The 20,166-nt window shown below is 43.1% G+C and overlaps 1 protein-coding gene across 1 annotated transcript in view; it reads left to right on the plus strand.

Moving 5' to 3' along the window:
- LOC104128513 (sodium-dependent neutral amino acid transporter B(0)AT3) overlaps nt 1–19,944 on the plus strand; it is a 28,791-nt gene extending 8,847 nt beyond the window's left edge. The window contains exons 3-13 of the mRNA XM_035896798.1: nt 1–67; nt 1,423–1,560; nt 5,732–5,913; nt 6,312–6,422; nt 11,441–11,553; nt 11,840–11,968; nt 12,592–12,748; nt 14,403–14,607; nt 16,259–16,418; nt 18,171–18,333; nt 19,744–19,944. The exon at nt 1–67 is cut by the window's left edge and continues 50 nt beyond it. Of these exons, the coding sequence (XP_035752691.1) occupies nt 1–67; nt 1,423–1,560; nt 5,732–5,913; nt 6,312–6,422; nt 11,441–11,553; nt 11,840–11,968; nt 12,592–12,748; nt 14,403–14,607; nt 16,259–16,418; nt 18,171–18,333; nt 19,744–19,944 (1,626 nt within the window). The remainder of the gene's footprint in view (nt 68–1,422; nt 1,561–5,731; nt 5,914–6,311; nt 6,423–11,440; nt 11,554–11,839; nt 11,969–12,591; nt 12,749–14,402; nt 14,608–16,258; nt 16,419–18,170; nt 18,334–19,743) is intronic.
- Nucleotides 19,945–20,166: the final 222 nt, after the last annotated feature.

Below are 20,166 nucleotides of genomic sequence, written 5' to 3' on the forward strand. Positions count from 1 at the left end.
GGACAGTGCCTGAGGAAAGGCAGCATCGGTGCCTGGAACGCCATCTCACCTTACCTCGGAGGAGTCGGTACGTCTCTCGGGACAGCTCAAGGAACCGCAGCTGAGCTCCCTGCCAGCACTCACTTCCTTACAGACCTGAGCCTAATGCTCGTTAGGGGCATCGCTCCCGTCAGGTGTTACCCCAGGCACACGGGGGGGCCTAAATGCGAACCTCATGTGTGGGAAACACAACGATCATGAGCTCTGCTGGCCAACACTGCCCCGTTCCTACCACGCCTTGGAGCGTACACAAGAGCTGCCTGCCTGCAGTGCTTCTCACTCCTCCCTCAGAGCCCATCCAGGAGCCTCCTTCCAGGGGCAGTCAGACTGGAGAGGGGACAGAAAGCTACAAAATCAGGAATGGAAGCCTGGCACCTCTGAAAGATCCCAAAGCACCTGGGAAAGTTTTCCCCTGGGAGAGGGGGGCACCGTGGGGCTGCTGAAGGGAGATTATTAACATGGCTGGGCACAAGGGGCAATCCGCACGGGGGTGTGCAGTCCTGTATCAGCATATTTTTATTTATTTATTTATTTATTTAATAGACACTGAAAAAAACCATATCTTGCATCCTGTGCACATTGTTAGCCTGCAAAAAGGGAATGGGAGCAGCCACCGTTAGAGGGCTGAACCATTGGCTCTACCGATTTTGAGAGAGCACCCTCCTGCCTGCAAGGGCAAGGAGAAACCCTTGGATGCTCCAGCCAGAGCTGCTGGACCATGACGTGCTTTAATCAGGTGCCTGAAAATAGGTTTGGCAGTGACAGCCGTGCCTGTGGCCATGAGTGGGAGGAGAAGGGGTGGGTAAGAGGAGTGCTCTAAGGGCCCAAGGGCAAGCAGGAAGAAATACCAAGCAGCAGGGTGATGCCTCCAGCTAAACCCCACTCCTACAATTAGGCATGCCCATCCTCCCTTTGCAAAAATGCAAGCAAGCAGAAAGTGTGGTGTTGCTGTTCTTCCTTCCTTATTGTAGGAGCAAAACAGTTACTGGTTTATGTGGTACCGTATGTGCATGATTTGGGACAAAAGAGTGCCCTCACACAGCTATAGCATGCTGTGAAACTTCAGTCTCTTTCGGTCTCTGCTATTAAAGTTGTCCTGTGTTGTAGAAAACGATGTATTACATGCTAGAGCAAAGGTTTCAACCCTAATCTTCTACATAAGAAAGGAGGGTCAGCCTTCTTGGAGCAGGGCTGGTGAGCTGGGGGACTGTGCACCAGTGTTTGGCTATTGCGGACACAAATGCCCATCTTTCATGTGAAAATCTCTTGGGGGGAAAGAGAAAATCTTGAAAAATGAGGAAACACGAGCTTCTAAGAGCAAGTGCCGTGACTGGTAATTTTTTTCCAAAGCTGTTCTAAGCTGAGATCTTGTGCTTTCTGCAGGGGTTGGTTCGTGGATGGTGTCGGTTCTGGTGAGCTTATACTACAACACCGTTTTAACCTGGGTGATGTGGTATTTCATAAACTCCTTCCAAGAACCTCTTCCTTGGAGTGTTTGTCCTCTAAATGAAAACAGAACAGGTAACTACCGCTTCGAGCCCCACTGCTAGCAAAAGGACGATCATGAATGTCAGAGTCTAGGGGCTAGCAAAGGGGAAAAGGGAAGTTTTGGTTATTTCTTATGCTTGTGCTGTGATACAAATACCAGTCTGAAAGAGCATCCTCTGCTTTCTGACTACAGAGCAATAGTCCTTTACATGTCTGTTATCATAAACTTCATAACAAGACACGTGAGGTTGTCAGCATAATTAAGAACCAAATTTATGACTACATCTTTCAGTAACTGCTTTAAATGAGACTTTCGAGTTTGCATTAGCTGGTGATGCATTGGTTATGATTCATAGCAAGCTCCTACAGAAACCTTTCAGCTCATTTGCCATCATGTGCTGAGAAAGATCAGCTGAGCTGCCGGAGCAGGAAACACAACCCTACTGGAGAACTTTCGTTTCTGCCTGTAGATTGCTAAGACTACTTTCACACAGCCAGCACGACAGCTTCCTGGAGCAGCTAACCAGAAACCCTCGAGAAGAGAAGCCACGCTTGATTTGGCCCTGAGTTGTGCAAAAGACCTGATTTGTTTTCCTGCCAAAAAGCTGAGAGCGATGCTAGCCTACTTAAATTCATCATCCTCGCTAGAACAACAAAAGCCAGAAAGTCCATGACCCCTTTTGCTTGATTTCCAAATGGGAAACGAAATAACAGTGTTTGAAAAAAACCCTAAGCAACTAAATAAGCAAAACACTTGTGAGGCAGCAGAGAAACTACTTAAAGAGGCAACCGTTGAGGCTCAGACCAAATTCACGCTACCCATTACAAAATCATTAGTAAGACCAAAGACAAACAACGTACCTAAGCAGGAAAAGGAGGACTGCTCTCAGCTCTTTAAAATTATTCTCCAGATTTCTTTTTTGTTCAGAGCACGAGAGAGGACAAGCTCCAGGGCAGAAAAACATAATCTAAGCAAGAGGCTAACAAAAAGGAGAAAACATAGCAAAGTCAACTTTCTTTTGGAGACCTTAGGATTACCCTAGAGTAGGGAGGCAATGAGACATCCCCTATCTTTGTTACAGAAGCAGAGAAAATTATTTGGGCCTTAAGAAATAGGATTCTTTCATTTCTCAGGACACAGATGTCCCAGCTACTGACCTAAACAAACGTTTTCCAAACCTGCTTTGGAGATCAACTTCTTAATCAATCAGTTTGGTATACAAACCCCCTGCATTTTCAGTTAAGCATCTTTTAGAAAATATTGACAAAGTCCTTTAAGAGTGGATTTTTCAATACCAGTGCCACCTGCGCTTCTCCATCACGATCGCAATGTTCTCTCCACGGAGCTGCTTCCTAAGTAGCAGCTGTTCCCAGGCTTAGCTGAACGCAGACTAAAATGGCACTATTTCAGGCTCATGTACTTAAGCTGGGCCTAAAAGGACAAGAGCGGCAAAGCTTTTCACTACATAGCTCGTTACTCATACACCCTGCTACAACCCACAGACATTCATTCAACAGCCAGAGACTGCACATTCAGAGGTAACTGGGACTGCACTGGTCCGTGCGTGTCCCGGTGCATGTCTGATTCTTTTAATTAGGAGCTGAGGAAAGGACACCAGCAAGTCTGAGTGCATGAGTGTCCTCATGCACTGAAAGAGGATCACCGGCTTCAGGTGGAATGATGTTTTGGTGGCAACCACGCTTTCAGGTGTAAATTTGTAACTGGAAAGTCACTCGGCTACATCAGTATATCACATACCTGCAAATTACTTCGTTCTCCACCTTGCAATCTCACCAGAGTAAGTTTTGTTGGAAAAGTTTCATAAAGCCACAATGACCACAATCGTGATTACTCCTCTCCATCAGCCTTTGGCCAGCTTTCCCAGAATTTAGACCAGAGTTGAGGTCAAGATTTTTCCACTACTTATTCAGGTCACTTTTCTTGTTCGTCAAAGGTAGGTGCCCTAACTCTTTGTCTGCTAGAATTTAGAAATGTAGTATTTCAAACTAGAAATGTAGTATTTCAAGACTTACAAACCAGAAATCTCCTCCACTGTCTCCGCTGGGACTTGCTGCACCTGTCCAATTAAAAATTTATCATTTGTAATTATTTCTAATGTAATCTGTATTTTCCAGTCCATTTTTACTACTTGGCAGTCCTGTTGCAGCTCTGTTTTACAGAATAATAAGAGCAAAATGTTCATTTGCCAATATTACCTTTTTTACATTGGACATAACAATTTTATGATGTCTTTTTCTCAGGGTTTCTTTTGGTCTTTTAAAATATCTTCCTGCTCTCTTTAACCCAGCTAGGGCTGGCAGCTCTGCACCCCAGGGTCAGGTGGGGGGGGGCCCTCCTGCCGCAGGGGCACCGATCCACCAGCCTCTCCTGAGCTGGGCCCTTCCGTCAGTCCTTTCTCCCGAAACACAGCAGAAGGACCTGCAGCTGCCATCTCTTCCAGAGGCTGGAGGGCTGCCAGGCAAGGATGGATGAGCGACAGGCTTTGCTCCCTCCCTGTAGCTGAAAATACTTGAGTTAACATCACCTGCATAACAAGGGACTCCCTAAAAGAAAAGGAATTTATCAAGGCAAGGTCACAAGAAAAGGGAGAAATGGGCGATTTGGAGAGCTTGATTGAACAGGCTGGCATTTCGTACAACAGGAAAAAATTCAAAATGGAGGGAGGAATTGTTTCTTCTACCCTCAGGATTATCCTCCTAAAATATATCATAATGCCCAGCTCTGGAGTTTCCACAGGAGAGTAAGGGAGGCTTCCTGTAGCCTCATTCGGCCATCTCAACCTTACTACCAGTAGATGTGGCATCAGGAGGCTGCAGAAATGCAGCCTTTTAAAACTCTCCTGCCTGCAGCCACACATCCCATGGTAGAGTCACAACACAGTGACTGACCGACCCTTCCGCACAAGGGGGCTGTCAGCTGTTCCTGGCAGGAGAGCAGCAACTGCCTTGCCTGAGCTGTCCTGCTCAGTGCATGGGGCAACCTGAGCAGGAGCCCTCAGCCAATGCTAACGGGACTTGGAATTGGGAATGGAGGGGGGGAAAAAAAATTACGCTAACGTCCAAGACCAGGTTGGATGGGGCTCTAAGCAACCTGATCGAGTTAGCGGTGTCCCTACTCACTGCAGGGGAGTTGGACTAGATGACCTCTAGGGGTCCCTTCCAACCCAAAACATTCTATGATTCTAAACTTGAGTGGGATGACCTGCAAAACAGCAGCTTGGGCAGGAGGCTCTGTAAGAAAATCAGTGTGCTCTCCCAGGCAGAGGAAGAGATGCTCACCAAGCAAAAAAAGGAGAAAGAGCTCCCCAGTCTTGGCATGTGCTGGACCTCCTGGTTAGAGGGATTGCTACCAGTGCTGCTCCTGTTGGCTCTGCATTATAAAACCCCAGCCCCTGGAAATGTACAGGGCTGCCTCGTGCTCTCAGGACACACCAGATTCTGGCTAGGAGCAAAGGCAGGAGCTGCAGCACCCAGGGAACTCGGGTTTCCAGCTGAAGACAGCAGGTCAGTGGGTTTCCTGAAGATCCTCTGTCAACCTCCTTTTTAGGCATTTAGCTTGTAGGTAGGCAGAGGGGGGAGCACAGGTCACAGCGTACGCTGTGTCCCTGGTTCCCTCTTTGCCAGACGTAGAGCCTGGCTGGGGAGTGCCCGCTCCCCCCGGGTGCAGGTGTCCGACGTTCCTGCTCAGAGAAGTCCTGGAAACATGAACCAAAGAGACTGATGCCCGAGTCTTGCCGCCCTACAGGGCCATGACATAGCCAGGGGATCCTGGTCTTAGATGTATCTTCAGGTGCCTGAATCTTCTTACGGCTCCACCAACCTGTAGACGTACAGCTAAAAAATTTCATGGCCTCCACCGCAGTTACAGGTTAGGTTTTTACCTTGCACTGAGCATGACACCTTTTCTATTTAGAAAGTTACTGCCTGTAGAAATGCTGGCGATGTTCTGGTGGGGGCCTCGCGTAAGTCTTGCCGCCTCAGCCTGCCATGACGGAGTTTGTCTTGGTGCGCATTGCAGACGGTGCAGAAAGGCCACTTCTGTCCATCTCCACATTTGATTTGACAGCCCACAAGAGACCGTCCTGCCACTCTCCGTTAGTATAAAGCAATGCTTCCTAACCATAGTGGGAAAAATATTACCAATGTTAAAATTTATTCTTAAGCTTGCCACACTTTTTTCCAGGGCTCAACGAAGAATGTTACAAAAGCACCGCAGTAAACTACTTTTGGTACAGGAAAACTTTGAACATAACAGCCGACGTCACCGAGAGCGGCACGTTACAGTGGTGGCTCATTTTGTGCTTAGCAGCTTGCTGGGCAATTGTCTACCTCTGCACCATCCGAGGAATTGAAACCACAGGGAAGGTACGGACAGGACAGAGCAGTGCATTATCCTTCGCTTTGGGTCCTGCTCTCCAGGTGCTGAGTCTCACCGCCAAGGAAAGCCTGCCCCATTTACCACACCAGCACCATTTCAGCATGCTCCGTGTCCAACGAAGCGGTAACAGCGGTACAGGTCGCCCAAAATGATGCTTCTCTCCTTTTCCATGGCAAATGCTTCTGCCCTACCAGGCTCCCCTCACACAGTTTTAAGAGCAATTTTGTTACAAGTATGTTCTGCAAAAGCACCTCATGCTTCTGTTAAAGACGGCAATGTTCATCTGTAGCTGTCATATTATTAGGATTGTATGTTGCAATAACTTAAATAGGATTTATCGATGTTACTGTCAGTAACTGTCTGTCTTCTTACCTCCTTTCTTTAGGCAATTTATGTAACAGCGCTATTTCCTTACCTGGTCCTAACTATATTCCTTATTCACGGACTCAGTCTACCAGGGGCCGCTGACGGTCTGGCTTACCTCTTCACCCCCAATGTAAGTGTTGCAGCTATAGTTAGAAATATTATTTTTCCTTTTTCTCCCCCTCAGCTCTCGCACCGTATACTCATTTTCCAGCAACTCCTGATCTAGCTCCCTGCCCAACAGCTCAGCTAAGCTCTCTTTTCTGAGATGAAGTGATTTAGTATTTTAATACACTTTAGCAAGAAAAGGAGCAGCGAAGTATTTAACAGTTCAGTAATAAGCGTATCAGAAAATATTGGAAAACTGAGTATAAGTATGTTATGGGCACTTCAGTCTTGAATGTGTAAGTGAAACTGATGCATTTCATGAACACAATCATCCGTCTTTTACACAAGATAAAGATGGGATTTCCCTGCCAATGCTACAGGATTTACACAACTTGAATCTTTTAAGAATTCACATGGAAAACATCTGAGGAATTACACTGCAGTGATTTTTATTTTAAGGGTGAAAGTAATTTTCTCCTACCCCTATTTTTCCATAGCTGAAGCTTCCCATGCCTCCCCTCACCCTGCCCCATAGCTGTCCCTAAAAAACAGAACTGCTGGAGAATACGCCTCTCCCATTTTTTCTCATCTTCTCAAAGGGACAGGAGTCCCAGATCCCTCCATATGCTGGTGGTTTCAGAAGGACCTCTTTACATTGTCCTTAGTGGCCATCCCAAATGCAAAGTCAAATTGTCCCACCAAGCAGTTCCTATCAACTGCAGGTTCCTCACAGCTCTGCCTTCATGCTAAAAAGCTCCATAAAGTGGTGAGTGTAAAAGCAGAGGAAAAGCAGCACCCACCGACAGATGGTCTCGGAGCATCCTCTGCCTCCACAGCCGCGCTTGCCACCACAGCAGCACTGGGTATTTCCCTTTCCCTTCCTACAGCAGGAACACAGGCATTGAGGAAAACATCAGCCAAGAAGCCCGGAGATAGGTTACATGCCAGCCTGGAAAGGGACAACAGCAAGAGAAAGCTCAGATGAGACACCTCTTGTATCCCTCCCCCTGCAAGCCCAGGGGCATGGGCACCCATCCAAACACTGCCAAAGCTCAAAGAGGACAGCCTTGGTCTTTACAGGAGATCAGGGCATGCACTTGCATTTTTCTAGGGCCCAGACAGAACAACAAATGCTTGGTGCAATGTGTTAAGGAAGAAAGCAGGTTAGACAACACAACCAGAACAGGGCTTGGCCTGTCGTCATTTGGTCCCAGCCCAGATGTTGGGTTTCTCTGGAAGAGCTCAGGCATCTTCAGGACTTATGATCATTGCACAGCGAACTTAACGCAAAAACTAGATTTGTGTGTGTATTCACGAAGCCTGGAGGTACTGCAGCGCTGAGGGGGAGCGGATCATCATAAAGGAAGAGCCGGACGGTTTTGTAGACTGGCGCCAGGAGTCAGAATGAAAATCCAGCTGCAATCATCCTGTGGTTAATCATTAGTCCGTTTGAGGAAGCAGATCCTGGGGACATCCTTGAGGAGTCATCTGAAGGTGGCTTTGGTGATGAAACTATGTTCTCATCTACAAACATGGAAAAGCTGATGGAAAGTCTGGTAAGCGATATCTGCTATGGGTGTTGCTAATGCATAGAGAGTTATCATGTAAGACAGAGATATGGCTTTGCTAAACTAACGTACCAACTGCTATGGAGGATTTGGGCATTCCAAGGACTTCAAAAAGACAGTAGGCACACAACAAGGCAGCATTTCCTTTCCCTATTTTGCCCCTTAGCTCACCAGTGCAGTACCAGTATTGCCTTTTCTGTTAGCCCGTTTAACGAGGAACTATTCCCAACACTGCCATCAGTAATTACACGTGTTTCTCCTGTTACACTTCCCCACAGGGGCTGTCCCAAAGTGAGTTGTACAGCGGAGTTGTTAGTTTGTGGGGGATTTTTTTGGCAAGGATTTACCTGGCCCACCCAGACCACATTAGCTTACAAAAAGTGTAAAGCATATTTCTTAAGTGTTTTCTTCTTCTTTTGCTGTCTTTTTGCAGGAAGCTTGTAAACTTTTAGCAAAATGAAGTAAGAGTTAGCTCACCTACTGCCTGTTTCAGCTTGCTTTATTAAAGAAAAATTTGTATCTTAGTTCTCATTAGTAAATATCACAAATAATAATTGCATGCATATGGATTTTGAATATGTCAGGCTGTGGTTTTATTCTCATGCAGAAACACATAGTTGGCTTATTGCCATCTGACACACTTTCATGCCTTAAATTCTAGAACAAATAATGAATACTTCTTTTCCTTGACTTTTCAGACATGGAGAAGTCACCCTTTCTAAATCCTTGGCTACCTGGAAAGTGAAACTGCCAAGAAAACAAAAAAGATACTGAAGCTACCCTCACAGGCACCTGAGGGGAAAGCAGAAGTTGTACAAAGATCAAGCAACACAGGAGCTGGAACAGAGACTTTTGGAAAGTTTCTTCGGGGGGGGTGGTGGTGGGGGGAACCATAACCAGAGGCAGCAGAGAAGGGGATCCCAACAAGCATCAGCAGCGTTGTCTGCACAGTTCAGCTTCTGTGGACACCTGCGTTGGCTCAGGAGTACAAATGTCTCCTCCTCCAGCCTCTTTCACATCTGAAAGGGCTTCAGAGACTGTGAATATTTGGGGATTCTCCAGCAATGAACAGTTCCAGGAACTTGTCTGGGCAACTGATGCCCTGTGCCCAGAGCTCTGCAGCTATTTAATGAGCAGTGAGAATAGCTAAGAAAAATAAAAAGGCAGCACAGGCACCAGATTCTCTATCAAAGAAGCAGTTTGTAATTTTTTTTCCTCTATTTTGCAATTTAGTTTTACAACTAATATATTACTGTGAATGGACAGGCAGTTTGTAATTTTTTTTCCTCTATTTTGCAAGTTTTACAACTAATATATTACTGTGAATGGACACTTAGAACTTCTTTCAAGGCACCTGGTCTGTCCATGTTGTTTCTGGTGTCGAAGAGAACGAAGGCATTACCCAATGAACAGCCGTCTTTAAGTGCAGTATTATCTGTTGGCCACTTGCTTATGAGAAAAGCAATAGCTGTTTTTACACCAAAATTACACATCACAGTGTGTGTGTGTACTGGGGTCCCAGTATTTTTTAATTCTGTTTTAACAACATTTCTGTCTGCGTTTCCTGTGCTCAAGTATCCAAACATCGCACTGCCCAGGGGGAAGCAATTATGCTTCTTTTCCTCATTACTCCCATGTTCATTCATTAATGTTCTGGTTGTATATCTTCATCCGCACGTTTCTAGCTTCAGCACATTTTTTTCCTCTGAAGACACGCTTATGAAATCTGTATGCCATGTTACTGAAAATATAAAATAACATTTAGATTTGAAATTATTTGCTTTCAACCAGATAGTGACATTGCCAGGGCACGCTTGCCTGTCCACTATTTCTTCAAGTCTGGGGGTTGATCAGTAGCTTTTAGAGTCAATAAATGCCTTGCATCTAGCACCAAACCAAACTGTCTCCAGACTCGTTTGCCACGGTCCCCAGTCAGAAAGCCAGACTTGCAAGTCGCAGCTACCAGCGCTGACAATTGACTTGGCAGCACTTAAACTGGAAAGGCCGTGTCGCGATGCGAACGCCGAGTTTCTGCACTGCAGTAGCCATCTGGTTCTGCACCTGCACAGGATCCTGCCAGGGAGCATTCTGGCACTGGAGGGCTTGGTTATGGTCTTTCCAAATACACCTTTAGAAAGGTTTGCCCAAGCTGAAGCCTTGCAGCCAGGAATGGTTACACGCATCCCCTCGCTGCGCTGTGTTGTACAAAACGTTGTACCAGTTCTGCTGTGGTCCGAGCACTGGCATTCTGTGGAGAGAGCATCTGCAGACATGGCATTCGCTGCATCCACCCACACCGAGGTGAACCCGCTGTTCTCGCTCTTCAAGCTTGGGCCAGCTTCAGGGAAACCCAAAATGCTATTAAGGGCCTTTTGGCATACTTGCCCCTCCTTCCTGCAAATGCTCCTAGGAGGATCATTCCCACAAGTGTTCGCAGTTATGGACTAGAATCAGCCGCACAGGCACGTAGCCACGACGCAGAAGCTGGCCAGTTCGCCCTGCGTGACTGGGGTGCAGATTTGACTCAGGCTGATGTAAAACAAAGTGAAATACTCTATGGCCCTGCTATTACTTTTGGGCCAGCTGGTTTTTAACATACTCATTCTTGACGAATACTGGTTTCTAGTCCCCCTGCTTGGTAGTGGATCAGAAATTAATTCACCTGGTAAGGTAAGAATATAACATACCGCTTCCTAGTTTCTGCAGGAAACTAATATTTATTGAGCACATTTACATTTTGTGCATTACTTATGTTTTATCTTTTTCTTTTAGACTGATTTTAATGGTAAGATTCCTTCTTATTGCAGCCAACAATCAATGGCTTTTTAATTTAGCTTCCTCTATCACGTCACCCTTACATCAAAATTCAAATTTCATTCTGTCAGTTTCTCCCTTTTCCTTATTTTTCCTGTGTTGCCCTTTTATCTCTTATTGCTGTTTTCACAGTACTTTGAATCTAAGATGCTCTTCTTAATGAATATCCTCTTCTTGTCTGCTTGGGCTTTTAGTCTTTATTTTTCTGAAGTGAATTTAGCAACCTATGGAATCACTTTGTGTTTTAAAACAATGAAGCTTTAGTATTTGTTTATACAGTTTTAGGAAAATAACATTCTTAAACTGTAAGTTACCCAGTACGTGGATTAACAAAAAGAAATAAATAAATTGAGGAAGAATGTAACGTACTGTCCCTATTGTGTGCCTAATGCCTATCATTTAGAAAAACATTTTTATCATCAAACAGAAGAGGTGTACAATGAAACAGATTCTATAATTACTACATACATTTAGGTAGACCAAATTATGTCTTCAGAAACATCTGTTTTACTGACGTGTTTTGTACTCATTTCCATTTTCAGTGTATTTAGATGGCAATACAACTCAATTTCAGAAGTGAAATAAGAGATGAGCGATGAGAACTGGGAGAGAAAGGAATGTAATTTAAGCCTAATACATGCATTTATTCCAATTATTTCAGATGAACACTTTGAAAAACCCCCGTGTATGGCTTGATGCAGCTACCCAGATTTTCTTCTCTCTCTCTCTGGCTTTTGGAGGGCTTATTGCATTCTCAAGCTACAATCCATCAAAGTAAGTAGAACTACAACCTTTATAAATTGGCTAAATTCTTGTTGCATTTTGTGCAAATTTCTAAAATTTTCAAAACTCTTTCCTTAGGATATTTATAAATGCTCTTAATTTTTCTAAAGGATCCTAACAGCTGCTGTCTTTTTAAAAAGCCAAAGAGATTTTCTAACACAAAGGGGGGAAAAAAAAAATCTAAAAAAATTAAAATGTTTGCAGAAATACGGGAGAGAATCACAGATAAGACACTGCCTTTTTTTAGTAACTTCATTTGTTTGAATGCTATTTCTAGAAATGACTGTGAAAAGGATGCTGTGACAGTAGCAATTGTGAACAGCATGACATCCCTCTACGCTTCCATCCCAGTCTTTTCTGTTTTGGGGTTTAAAGCAACCACAGGCTACTGGGACTGCTTGGACAGGTGAGAAACCTGCATATCCAGTGTTATACCATGGTTTCAACACCTAAAAAGATAAAGTGTTACTTGAAAACCATGCATTTAGAGAATTTATTTTCACTAGAAAGGAAAACCATCTGTATGGAGATGTCTAATATGAAAATAGAAAGTATTATGGCACTGAGGCAAGAATGATCAGGGGCAGCATTTGTAAGAAGCAAGACAAATTATAAAACAACCCATTGCAAATAGTGCATCAAGGATCACATCTCAATCTCAGACTAGCATTAGAAGTAGTTAAAAAACCAATACCCTCTCCTGATCCACCTCATTCACTAAGTTACTAAACACAAGTGGTAGAAGTGGTCTGGAGAGCTGATTAAAAAAACCCCACAGAAACATTTTAGAGACTGCATCTGCATAACGTACTCAGAGTTTGTATCTGAAAGAGAAGACATTAAATAGTCTGAATACTTTCTCCTAACTATTTTATAGATAAGTCCTCATTTAATATTTTCCTTTATATTGTAAATAACAGCACAGAAAGCAAACACAACTTTCTATTAACATCTGAATACGTGGCACAGCATTTCCAGGCACATCATCTGCAAACATTTAAACTAATGCTGTGTTGGCTTCTCTGGCAGGAACATTATCAGTATCATCAATGAATTTGATCTTCCGGAAGAAAGCATCATGCGACAGAACTATACAGCCTGGGTTAGTTTCCTAAACTCATCATATCCAGAAAAAATTGCTGGACTCAAACTGAAAAGCTGTGACCTTCAAGAATTTCTTGATCAGGTACCATAATTGCTTTCAACAAAGTAACCCTTAAATGTAATATGTAGAAGGACTGATATCTTCCCTTTTCTTATAAGTACTTGTACTTCACTCTACTTGTAATGAATATATTATCCATAATCATGAAACAAAACAATTTTTCAAAATTTGAAATAACAATACTGCTATAGGACAGTCTGAACTCAAAGCTGTCTGGTACAGCATGCAAAATTACACAGTATTATCACAAAACTAATCTTCAAAGCTGCTCCTACCTGGAGCCTATCATGGACACTAGATTCAGTTCTACTTTGGTTTACACGAATAGGTACAACAGAGGAAATCCCTCTAGTTGAAAGATTATAAAAGAAGGTTGTTGAATGGAAGCTTTCAAAATCCATATTTAGGAAAGTATCAAAAAAATCTATTAAAATGTTCACTGTTTGCCTTCAATCACATATATGACCACCAGGAAGGTATCTTATCCCTATCTTCTCCTTTATCTTCTTTTCCCCATCTTTCTGTTCCCTCTTGTCCTCTCCCTTTTATCTTTCCTCTTCCCTGCACAGGATCTCACCAATATTTTCTTTTTTTTCTACCACCCCCCCCCAGCTCCCCTCCATCCCAACAAAATACATCATGATCCTCTCCCTCTCCTTTTCCAACCCTGCTAAAACATTTCCCCTATCACTAAACACAGATGGTTCCTTCCCTGTTTACTTCTACAACCTCATTCCACTTGCTCCACTGATCCCACCCAGTGCCATACCTCTCATTTACTACTCACCCATTTGTACTCCCTTGTAACAAAAAAGACATGGGGTCTTTACCACCCCATGAGGAAAGAATAGGGCCATGATTGGAGGAAAGAATAAGAAAGAAAGGAGCTTGAGAAAAAAAAATAAAACTGAATCTTTGGACAACAGTGTGGACACATTTGCTAGAGACAGAGTGTGCTGATGGTGAAATAGGCTGTTTCACTCACATGATGGAGAAGTCCAAGGACAACATTCCAGCCCTGACACAAGTCAGGTTCTGTTTTGTCTTTGGCTTTTTGGCTTCCTCTAATGGCATCCGTGTCTGATTTATGGTTTGACATATTTTACTTCTAAATTAGAGCAACATTAGCATTTTTCAATGCTTAGATTTAAATATCCTTGTCCTTGGGAAACTGAATTAAAAGAAATTTGGCTGAAATTGGGGGTTTCCCTATTAGCTTTTTCTGCCCTGGTAATTATGTGGGGTTCAGTGATCAACAATTCACCAACTCTCATGCTGCTAGAGTGGCAGTCATACCCTTGTTTACATCTTTTTCTTTCCAGCAGCTATTACATCATAGATTTTTTTAAAATCATATTTAAGATGGTATTAGCAAAACAATTGCTGTTTCAATTACAGCTCTCAGATCTGCTTTACTCTGGACCCATCTCTCTGTGCAAGCTAAAATTCTGCTCTGTGATTGTCTGCACATCCCTGATAGACCATTTAAAACTAAAATCCCCACAAACACTTCCCATTACCCATTTTCTCAACTTCTGGCTGCCACAGAGCCCCACAGGCTGACCAGCACCCTTGACTCCAGGAAAGGACAGAGGCATGTTATATTTCTACATGCATGAGAAACTACATTTACACCATTATAATGCATATTTTTATCTGTTTGTGAATTCTGCAGAGTGTGTCGGGAACTGGCTTGGCTTTCATCATTTTCACTCAAGCCATCATCCTAATGCCAGGCTCCCAGGCCTGGGCCATCCTGTTTTTCATAATGTTGTTCAGCTTGGGCCTTTCTTCTATGTTTGGGAACATCGAGGGAGTCTTCACTCCTCTTCTAGAGCTCCGAATTATATCTAAATCAATACCCAAAGAGCTATTATCTGGTAAGGTATTTGCTTTGCTTCGTTCAAAGAAGGTGGCTTCTTTACAGATGTGCAAATGACCAACTGCTTAACAAATACCATAGAGGGATTAAGAATTTGTAATATTAACTTAGCTATCTCATAGTGTTAGTAAGGGCAGTGGATTGTGTTTGCAGAAGATAAGCACAGAGATGAGGTAGCAGTTATGGCAGAAGCTGTCAGATTACAGGATTATTTTGCCCTTGCCAGGTTTTTTCCTTAGTTTGCAAGAGTTTTTCAGTCCAAGAAAGCTTGTTAAATTGCTGTTGCCAGAGTCAAGGTCACTCTGAGCTGTTGTAGACATCAGGAGGAGCCTTGCCTTCACTTAAGCCTAAGCACCTAAACAAGTCACTTTAAGGCAACCAGTGACATCAGCTGGTTTGCCACAGCCACCGGCGCACAAACTTACAATGCTGTCACAACTGTAAGAGAGGTCGCTCACCCCTATTTCATTCAGTTTTATGCTGCTACAGGTTATTTCACATTTACTGTGAACAGGCCAGAGTAGAAAATTTTCTCTTGGAAACGGAGGAATGAGTGTGTGCAATCCTGTTCTTGCACCAAAACCAGAATCTTTTCAACCAGAGACGGTTACTGAACCCAACCTGCTCCTCAAAAACCGGACACAGCGAGAGTCTGAGAGATCCTACTGTGAAATTGCTCTAGAAAAATTGGTCTAAAAAAATTGGTCCAGAAAAATTTCTGGCAGTTTGAAGTAATGGATTAACACTTCTGCAATGTGCCCTTTTAAATCCTTGTGGGGAATATTGCTATTGTGCCTTTTTTAGGGTCTTCCTGTAGCATCTAAATTGTATCCTTCTCATTTTACAACTTTTTATGTAGAAATAAATTTATTCACAACTTGATAGGTAACCATATTATTTTGAAGTTGATTTTCCAATTGTGAGCTTTTTAATTTTTTTTCTTTGAAAAAAGGCTGGAGCCAATCTTACACAGCATTGAACCAAAGGCCATCTCAGAGTCAGAAGCAGTTTGTAACACAGGACAAGGACATAAAAACTGATTTGCAGCCCATGTCTGCATCCAGAAACACTTTCCCTCCTTCCCACTTTTTCCTCTCAGTTACCCCAAATCCGTATCTTGGCTAAAGGGGAACTGACTGGACAGATGTGTGGTGAAATCCCAACCATACATGCCAGGACATATGGCACATACACACCTGTAGCGCTGGACCCCTTGAGGAAATGGTGGGCAGAAACCGAGGGAGCCCTTACACTTCTCAGGTGCCGGCTGCCTGTGCTTTGAACCTATGACTTCATGGAAGTGAGGGCACTTGGAACTCACTACATCAGTCAAAAATTAACATAGGGCAATAGCATAGCACAGCCCAGGCTCTCTGCTGGAAGTTACCAACCACTGGAGCATGCTCCGAGTCACACGAGCGTGTTCCTCCTGCAGCAGAGTGTGCCTCTTGGCCAACACACAGGGGAAAACTGAGCCTGGGAAGTGACATTAGCTCCCCTAAGGAAAAACCAGCTTGTTGTAGCTCCACAGAGGAAGAGAGAATAAAAATCACTACAACAAGAGCAAAAATAATTCAGAACAAATAATATACTTACCAAGTTCAGTTCAGTTCAGTACTGCAGTAACAAAGATACTTCTTTTTCTTCAGGTATAATATGTCTAATTTGCTTCCTCATTGCTCTGTGCTTTACGCTGGGTTCGGGGAGTTACTGGATTGACATTTTTGACAGCTATGCAAGCTCATTGCCTCTTCTAGTCATCGCTTTCTTTGAAGTGATTGGGGTTGCGTATGTCTACAAAATTAAAAGGTACCTTGGAAACAGATGGAATTTTTTTCTCATAAGAGACAAATGCATTTTCCTCTCAATCCGTGTATGTTACATACAGGTATACAATATTAACTTATTTCTGTAACACTTACCAGTTCTGTGGATGTAGTTATCATTCTTTGCTTCAAGTCTCCTATATTTGTAAAACAGGAAGGATAATCTCTGCATAGCACTTATGGAAGGGGGGGATCCTAAGTTTAAAGCTAGAAAGTCAATAGCCATTGTAGTTCTTTGGCCAAGAGGAGTTACACCATCTTTCAAACATCCTCCTGTTACTGCCTTTTTGGTTTGTATACTCTTGTATTTTTTGTTTACCATCATTTTTTCCCCACAACCTTCACAGTAAGCAACATATGGTAACTCCCCCTTGTTAAAAGGCTCAGCCTGCGCACTGAGAATCTCTGCAGTCACAGACACTACTTAAATTCACTATTAAGTTTAAAAGCTTTCCTACACCCCTTGTAATTGTAAATGCCAGAAACCTTATCTCATTTTGATTTAGAATAAACCTGCCTTCCCTACTCAGGGCCCTTCCAGCCCAGAAATTGCCCCAATTCTCAAAGATTAATCTTCTACCCTCTATAATTTACTCAGTTACATGTTGGGACTTCACCTTTCCAATTCTTACTCTGGCACTGGATCATAAAGGTCCTGATTTTTTTGTGGATCAGTTTGTATACTGTATAGGTAGTGAAGTCACTTTTGGCCAGCATCATAGGCTATGATTTTGAAAATAAGAAACTGAAGAAAAAATCATCCTCAATTACAGCTAAAGTCCTTGCATTAACTTTTTTAGATTCACTGTTAAGATCCTTGGAGTATTTCCCACGTTAAATGGTGGTAACTCCCAGGCTATATCGTCATAAAAAATTTCACACATCCCTCTTGCTGCACATACAGGGAGCCTAAATCTTCCATGATGCAGAAACAGCAATAAAATCGGGTTTCACATGCTACAACAGATTCTGGATTCCCCAGCACCTGTATTTTCTCTGTTGTGCTAGCATACATATACCTTTTCCTCTTTGTTACCATGGGATACAAGCATAGGCAAATCACTTTTTCCAAGTTCTCAACAGAATTTCTAAACCTTCAGTTAGATTTAACAGAACTGAAGACAAAGCTGGTGTTTGAACACACACAAAAATTACAGTTCCTTTTCCAGATTACAAAACTCTTTCCAACTTCATAGATACAGGTTGTCACGTAACTATCAAACCCAGAACCATATATCTACTGCCCATTCAATGTACAAAACTGGAAGTAGATGTAAAAGAGCAGCTCCATGTCCCAAACAACTGCCACTACCGACTGCAGAGGAAGCTGCGTCAGGTTGCAGTAATTTTATCCCTGACCTGATTTGATTCATTTGGTGCTGATTAATTCAGACTTCTTACTAACAAGCTACGTTTGATCCCTTGGCAATTTTGTCTTTTTAAAATTTTTGAATAGTTCTACAGAACTGCTGTAATATTTTCATCACTTATTTGTGCTTAGAAACCTTAGATTACGTGCTCAGGTAATGTAAACTGACAATGTAAACTGATCATTCACCCCTGGTAGGGATCAATAAAGACCTACTTTATTGATATTATTATTGACTTACGCCTGTAGTAAGTTATTAAAGAAGGGTATGGAATAGAAAAGATTTACCATGTGTTTAAAACATGAAAAAGTAAAACAGTTGCCACTAAGATCTGACATCATCGTAAACATGCCTCCTCTTAAAAGGTTCAGTAAAGATGTGAAATGGATGACTGGACGAAACCCCAATCTCTACTGGCAGATCACATGGAGGTTCATTAGCCCTCTGCTCCTGCTAATTGTCTTCGTGGCCTTTGTTACTCTTCAGATACAGAAGCCACCCAGCTATGCAGCCTGGAACCCTAAATATGTACGTTCCCAACTATTTTCTAAAGTTCTGATAAATGCAAGAGTTGTATACTTTTCTCCCTTACCAGATCCTTTAAAATCATTGCTATCTACTGCTTACCCACGTAATGCAGCTTGAAGCGATGCAATGCTCGGAATGGGAAGGCTCCAGTATGCACAGAGGCTATGAGGTTACACGTACTGGAACGCTGTCCTGTTAACTGGGCCTCTTCTCGAGAAGACCCACATATGCCGTGCTCCGTATTTCTTTCGGATGTGCGTAATGCACAGAACTGTTGAAGTGAAATGTCTCATAGAGACCCCAAACCTACAGGGGCTTCAGAGGTGGAACAAACGCATGAGCAGAGCTTTAGAGCTGCACAACAGATGCCGGGGACAAAAACATTTCTCCCTGAGAACTGCCAATATCACTGGGGCCCTGGTGAATATATGGATGTGTAACTTTGACGGGGGGACAGGGAGGGAGGCAGTGGTCCGAGAATGGAAATCAGCACCTAAGAGGTGCCGTTGCGGAGAACATTTGCTCTGGATGGCACTGGTTCACGTCAGTTGCAATTTCTTGGATACTTCTCAAATGCGCCCTGTGTAGGGGTTTGAAGATCGATTCTGGCCTTAAACTGCATGAGGATTGCAATCACCCTCACAGAGAGGCATCAGCCTTCATAGTATAAATATATAGAATGGAAATCAGCACCTAAGAGGTGTCGTTGCTGAGAACATTTGCTCTGGATGGCACTGGTTCACGTCAGTTGCAATTTCTTGGATACTTCTCAAATGCGCCCTGTGTAGGGGTTTGAAGATCGATTCTGGCCTTAAACTGCATGAGGATTGCAATCACCCTCACAGAGAGGCATCAGCCTTCATAGTATAAATATATGCATGGACTGGTACCTCAAGAAAAAGCTCTCTGCTCCCAACAGTATGTACACCAGAAATGTATCCTCCAAACACCATTATGTATCTATCATCCCAAAATAAAACTCATAGCCACGGACTTGCAGAAATTGCATTATCATCATTCCCTCCAAATTTCTCAAGTAAATCTTTCCTATTTGGCAAAGATCATGCTTGGTACTTGCTGAAACCAGGTGAACTTTGAGTACTTAGAAGAATAATCAGAGCTTAACCAAGGAAGGGTGAAAGTTTGATGACTCTTTGGGCAACCCCTGCATCCCTAGGAGTATCTCGTACTTCCAGCTATAAATCTTTGAAACTATAAAACTCTTACAGCCATCATTAGACCCATGAGAAGGGTATACAGAGGATGTGGCCACTGAATGCTATTGTAGAGCAAGAGTAAGACTTCTGCTATCCCTACTGTAACAGCATAAGAAAATACATACGGAAATCATAGCAAAATGCAATTGTACCTACCAATTGTTTCTTTTGTTTGCTTTTTTTATCTCCATAGGAAGGCTTCCCCATGAAAGAGGAGAAAGTCTATCCACCTTGGGTACTGTCCATCTGTGTGCTGCTAGCTGTCCTTCCTTGTGTGTTTGTACCTCTGGTAGCACTCTTCCATCTGATCAAACGAATGCGCAGAAGCAAGGACCCAAGCTTTGCACAACCATATCAGGGGGCTAGCAGCAACTTTTCTCATCCGAAAGAATAAATACCCATTGTATCTGTCTGTAAGCAAAAATAAGACAGCCTTTGCTGGACATGATCAGCTGTAGTATGGTATCCAACCAACCTGGTTTATGCAGTTCATATGCTTACAGCCAACCACTGGCACCCTACATTTCCTTTATTTGCAACCAATTTCACAACAGTTACATTAATCTTGTCCCTTCTACATCCTGTCCTGAATCCTACATACTGATCAAGTACCAGC

This window comes from Egretta garzetta, unplaced genomic scaffold (assembly GCF_000687185.1).
Source record: "Egretta garzetta isolate BGI_Z169 unplaced genomic scaffold, ASM68718v1 scaffold716, whole genome shotgun sequence".
Lineage (NCBI taxonomy): Eukaryota > Metazoa > Chordata > Aves > Pelecaniformes > Ardeidae > Egretta > Egretta garzetta.